This window comes from Limulus polyphemus, unplaced genomic scaffold (genome assembly GCF_000517525.1).
Source record: "Limulus polyphemus unplaced genomic scaffold, Limulus_polyphemus-2.1.2 Scaffold339, whole genome shotgun sequence".
Taxonomy (NCBI): Eukaryota; Metazoa; Arthropoda; class Merostomata; order Xiphosura; family Limulidae; genus Limulus; species Limulus polyphemus.
Window position 1 is genome coordinate 540,137 of NW_013665949.1, and position 6,507 is coordinate 546,643.

Below are 6,507 nucleotides of genomic sequence, written 5' to 3' on the forward strand. Positions count from 1 at the left end.
AAGTTAGATATGAGAATGTGCAAAACGTGACCTTCGAATTAACGATAAAAAAAATTACTAGGCCTAAATTCGGAGAGACCCGATTCAGGCATTTACATCAAAACATATAGCGACTTGTGGCTCTCTTTTGTAATGGTTCTACAACCAAAGACACAACTAAAATGTTAACATTAAAACACTCAGCGACTTGTGGCTCTCTTTTATAATGGTTTTATGAAGAAAAAAAAACTATCCATATGATCACACGTCAAATAAAAATAAAAGGGGGGGGAGAGCAAACTTAGTATTTCATGCCGCTGAATGACTGAATGTATTTTAATGAAATAGTGGCTGAAGGTAGAAAGACCCCAGCGAATATAAAAATCTCTCACTTAATTAAGGGGCTCAAGACAATTCTGTTTCATGAGTCTCTTGTGATCACGACTCATGTTTATTGTAAATTATACGAACGCTCTTTCAGTTTCTAATGCTTATACCCACTAACCCAATCAAACGTTAAGTCTCTGAGCGATACGCAGCCTTCTCATTCAACCTGAAAACTGCCTTGCATTCTAAGAAATGGGTTAAAATAATCTATCTCTCAGTAATAAAACTGTTGAGTCTGTCTTTCTGTATTTGTTTAGTTCCATTCTTTAGGCCGAGAATATCGAAAACAGCGAAAATACTCAAATAACGAATCAATGCTTTCTAATCGTAATAAGTTTTGGTTTTCTCGTTGTTTGTTGTATGACATTACATAATCTGGATCTATGTGTTAACTTGCTTTGGTTAGAAATAAACTGATAATTTGTTAGAATACACAAAATTATAAGTGGAAAATCTGTTAATACTTGACGTAATGCAAAGGATGGCTTTAAGCCTTTGTGGTAACCATTATCATCTCTCATTAGATTCTATCTCAGTACTTCTCAACTGAGTGAATGGTTCACCCAGAAGTTAATGAGATCGAAATCAGAGGGAATGGCAGGGTGAATGAGTATTATCAATTATACAACTAATTCAAGAGACAAAAAAAAAAAAAACATTAGTTATTATTATTTATTCTAGTTGTAGTTTGATAAATACATTTATTTTTTGTTGTATTCATTCTAGTTGTAGTTGATGTATATCTAGGTCATAATAAAGAATTTTGCATTTTAATTTAGTACTTTTTTGTCATTTTCCGAACTGGGGTGAATGAACTGTTGTGAAAAATTATAGGGGTAAATGATATTGGAAACAGTTGAGAAACATTGGTCTAGCTTGTATATTTACTTAACTTCAAAATAAAAGTAAGTCGTAACTGACATCCCTACATACTCTCATATCTAACTTCACTCTGTCCACACAAAGTATTCTACCTTACAACCTTGCACATTCTCATATCTAACTTCACTCTGTCCACACAAAATATTCTACCTTACAACCTTGCACATTCTCATATCTAACTTCACTCTGTCCACACAAAATATTCTACCTTACAATCTTTTACAATCGTTAATATAATGCTTTGCCGTTAATATAATAAAACCGACCCACCGGTAATCTAATAATATCTAACCAATAATGTAATAAAACCGACCCACCGATAATATAATAAAATCTAACCAATAATGTAATAAAACCGACCCACCGATAATATAATAAGATCTAACCAATAATGTAATAAAACCGACCCACCTAACTGAAGAGTTAGACTAATATAACTGAGTAACTAACTAAAGGTAATGACTAATATATCCGATTAACTAACTAAAGGTAATGACTAATAACTGAGTAACTAACTAAAGGTAATGACTAATATATCCGATTAACTAACTAAAGGTAATGACTAATAACTGATTAAATTAACTTATCAAATATAATGATTACCTGTTGAGTAACTAACTTAGAAAATAGATGAATATAACTGATGAATAACTAAAGATATGCAGACTAATATAACTCATTAACTAACTAATAGACAGAACAATAAATATACAACTACTAAAGAGATAAACTTTATAAAGATTTGGTTAATTTACTAAATAATTAGGCTAATGCTGATTAATCAAAGAGGTGGACTAATAGCTGGTTAACCAACGAAAGATGTGAATTAATAGTTAAGTAACTAACCAAAAGATGGTTAAATGTAATTATATAATTGCATTAATTAATTAATGATTAACCAACAAGTTAACCTTTAATCAACCAGACAAGGTGTATCTTATACCTCAAAACAGTTCTATACTAATGATAGCGTAGAGTTCTTACAACTAAGTAGCAAATTGTGTTCTATATTACAAAACTCATATCGTGGAAATATTTATGAGTTTAGCACATAATAGTTATCACTTATGTTGTAAAAATGTGCGCAAGAAGAACTTCAATTGCTAATCTAGGATAGTTTGGTTGAAATTCCAAATTTTGACTTTGTATCAGTAAAACGTTATATAGTTTAATACTGGCAAACCAGACGCAAATGAAACCTCGCAGGCTAGAGATCATTGTTGGATCTGAAACGGTTAAACCTGACAGGCTACACATCGATATTTAAACAGAAATAATAAACCTTACACGCTATATATCAATGATGAAACGGAAAATAAAGACTCATAGACTTTAGTATGGTATGGAATAACTGAATAATACTTACTCATACTTAACTCAAGATAATAATAGTGTCTTGGAGAAAGAAATAAGTAGCATATTCTTTTTATAGCAAACAATCAAGAGATATGTAAGACATACGATAATGAATAACTTTTAGTTATGTCAGGAAACTTCACGATATGCTTTTACATTTGGCAGAGCCTGGTTGTGTGCCCAAGGTTGTGGCCCTAAACTCGCTGAAAGTAGACTATAAAACTGTGTGTTAGATTATTAGGAACCTTTTGTGTTCTAAAAGTATTGCATATAACTCGCTTTTCATAGTGTCTTAAGGCAGTTTTTATACAGTGGTCAATGAAACAAAGACTAATCTCAAACAATAATTCAATAAAACTAACTTTAAAAAAATGTGCTCATTATCGCTTTCCATTTGACATACTTGTAAGCAGCAAGAAATTTCAGTAGTGTAAAACGTCATATGTTTCTGACTGAAAATTGGGGGACAAAAGCTGCTGAAGTCTTCTGTTTAGTAAAATTTTGATGTAGGTATCGTCTACACGCTTTCATAGCAAATTATAATTTGAAGCTGTCTAGCTTTGCAACTGGATTAGGCAACTATGTTTCGCTTTACAATAGGCCTATTTCAGTGGACATTGGATCTTCTATTATTCTACTACCGCGTAGAAAGTAGAATGTGCTGACTAAATCTGTCAACATGAGTATATTATTGGAAATTGTACTTGCCAACCTTTAATCCGTCCACTTTTAAATGTTTTAAATATTTATTGTATTGAAGTAAATTCAGAAATTACCTACAAGGTTTAAACCTTTTTTGTTTCTTTTTTTCTCTCTCTCTCTTTCAGATTCAAAGTTATGGAAGCAGGTCATGGTTCAAGAAGACAAGAAAGACATGAAAAGTCTGTAATGCTCATTTAGTTCAAGGTAAATAACAAAAGGAGAGTCTTTGGAGGTTAACTATATTTTATTGATTCTCGTAGTGCGATAAACCCGGAGATGACGGAAATTATGGTAACGATCTTTAACTGGATAATTTCAAACACGAAATATAGTAAGGCGTAATAATCTCATTTTTTATTTTTATATGAGTGAACATTATAATCCATGGAGTTTTTGATCAACCAACAGCTTTGCGGAGAATCACAGTTCTTACCTTTAGTGAACAAAGTAAGTGTTCTCCTACCAATTGTAATTATTATGAATATCATGTTGCAATTGTCCTTAAAGGATAGAAAGCGACAAATGTTATCTACTGTTTGTACATAAACAACATTGATTGTAGTGGGGAATACAGTGACCTATATATATTCCCTTGAATGAACGTTCTCTCTTTTTTATTCCGAGTGTAGTTTATTCAATGCTTCCTTAACTGCGGCAAAGGAAGCATGTGACCAGTTATTAAATCAGAGGAAATTGTAACATCTACCATGCAGTAATAATATTGGAGTTTTCGACCATAGCTTACGATCAGATGGGAAGTCGTAATTTTTCCAATGGAGCCAACATTTAGTAACATCGTCCTCATTGTTGTCTTGTCCGTGATAATCTTTCTCACTTTGGCAGGAAATACTCTTGTGATTACAGCCGTCGCGACGACACGAAGGATGCGGACAATTACTAATTATTTTGTGGTGTCACTAGCTGTGTCCGACTTATTGGTTGGATTCCTTGTGATGCCGTTGGGAGTGATGCAGGAAGTGGCTCAACACTGGCCACTGGGAAGGATAACCTGTGAACTATGGATCTCACTGGATGTTTTGTTGTGTACAGCTTCTATCTTGAACTTATGCTGCATTAGTCTGGACCGTTACTTTGCTATCACCTCTCCTATGAGATATGTTGTCAAAAGGAACTCAAGACTCGCATTAGTCATGATTGCAGGCGTGTGGGTTTTGTCAGTCCTCATCACCTGTCCTCCCTTGTTTGGTTGGCACGAAACCGATCGGCAGATTTCCCGGAAATGTGAGTATAACAGCAACATTGGTTACATAATATACTCTGCTTTAGGGTCGTTCTACATACCAGCTTTGGTCATGTTGTATGTTTACTACAGAATCTTCGCTGTGGCCAGGAAGCGAGAATCAGTTCTGACGGACAGTTTTGGCCCATTAGACGAGGGGGGTAATTCATCTTGTCCCGGGGACAATACTAGCTCGAGTCAGGAAAGATACAGAACCCACAGAAACACCGAGTCCGTTGTACAGATTGACATAAGTCCAGCTTCCAATGATCAAGGTACAGGATTGGACAAAACAAGTGACAGGGACTCCGATAAGGGCCAGTATTTAGCTTCAGTCCCTTCTGTGCGAACAGCTTTAATACTCGAAACCGTCTATGATAATGACAGAAGGTTAATGAGGACTTATTCTTCCACTGAATCTCGCGAAACGTCTTTCAGCAACATACCCCTCTGTCGCAGTTTAAGAATAAAAAAAGACCCATGGCAGCGTAAACAAGGCTACGAAAAAGCTGCTTTTCAAAGAGAAAGAAGGGTCGCAAAATCTCTATCTGTGGTAGTAGGAGGATTTGTTTTATGCTGGCTTCCTTTCTTTATTTTGTACATCATCGAACCTTTCTGTGTAAATCCATTCTCTCCCGTCCTGTGGTCGTGTATGGTGTGGTTAGGATGGGTCAATTCTGCTGTGAACCCCTTTATCTACGCTCTCAACAATACAGACTATAAAAAAGCCTTCGCACGCTTGACCATAGACAAGATTAGGAAAACGAGGAGGACAGATGTGGCTAATTTTATCTGAATTTTCATCCTCAATGTTATTGAAAGTTGGCATCATGCTAGAATTTAAAAATGACTATATTTGTTGTTAATATTGTTGTTTATTGAAATGATTTCATTGTTGTTCAAATGTACAAACATCACATTTGTTTCCAGAATAAGAATAAATCAAAAGCTTCTGCTATGCTAGAAACCATTTGATTCATTTTATTACCGATAATCTTAATAATATGGTCAGTCACATTATTCGGTCAGACAAATGTAGCCCAAGGTGTGTGTTATTGACCAGTTGCTTTTCCTCTAATTTATCAGTTCAAAATTATAGATAGCGCTTTGTGAAGCTTTGCACAATAATTCTGAGTAAAAAAAAAACTTAATATTATGAAGAAGCATCTTTTTCAATGTAAAATATTCAAGAGTTCTGGGTAGTTTTACGTTTCAATTTCTAAACTATTTTAAAACTATCCAGAAATCATAGACTGCAACTATCACAAAAACCAAAACCTTTTGATCGTAAACATTCTTAAGCACTGAATATGTAAACGATTTGGTAGAGCGAGAGAACAAACAACTAACACCTACCTGTGGGCTAATGTATAGTGTTCAAAGTAAGACAAAATTACGCTGCAAACTGGATATGTTTGTTTTAACGCATTCAATACCCACAAACCTTGAAGGTAATAAACAGCTAGTGACAATAATATATCTTGAAACTAATTATCACTCATTGTCAGTTCCTTAGTTACGTCTGAAGTATGTTATTATTAATCAGTTAGGAACAACCTTGCCACACTGTATTAAAATTACTGTTCTCTAACCAACAACACGTTTTTACATTATCACTCATTGTCAGTTCCTTAGTTACGTCTGAAGTATGTTATTATTAATCAGTTAGGAACAACCTTGCCACACTGTATTAAAATTACTGTTCTCTAACCAACAACACGTTTTTACATTATCATGAAGATTCAAGAGTAAATGATTTTAAAAACCAGTCATCCACGTAAACTTTGCCACTGATTTCAAACTGTTATCATTATTACACTTATCTTCTGTTTCTGTAGAAACCGTATCATTGATTATTTCACAAATCCAGATTTATTTTTCTTTTTGCATTAGCAATTTCTAGCCCATGTCGTAAACTAACATTGACTAAACCCTTGCTAATGTCTTCAGTTTGTTTTTGT

General features: G+C 34.1%; 1 protein-coding gene across 1 annotated transcript in view; it reads left to right on the top strand.

The window, feature by feature from the left end:
• The window catches only part of LOC106457501 (octopamine receptor 1-like), a 29,863-nt gene extending 24,439 nt beyond the window's left edge, over positions 1 to 5,424 (top strand). The window contains exon 2 of the mRNA XM_013916927.2: positions 3,432 to 5,424. Within this exon, the coding sequence (XP_013772381.2) occupies positions 4,080 to 5,342 (1,263 nt within the window). The 5' untranslated portion in view covers positions 3,432 to 4,079 and the 3' untranslated portion in view covers positions 5,343 to 5,424. The remainder of the gene's footprint in view (positions 1 to 3,431) is intronic.
• Positions 5,425 to 6,507: the final 1,083 nt, after the last annotated feature.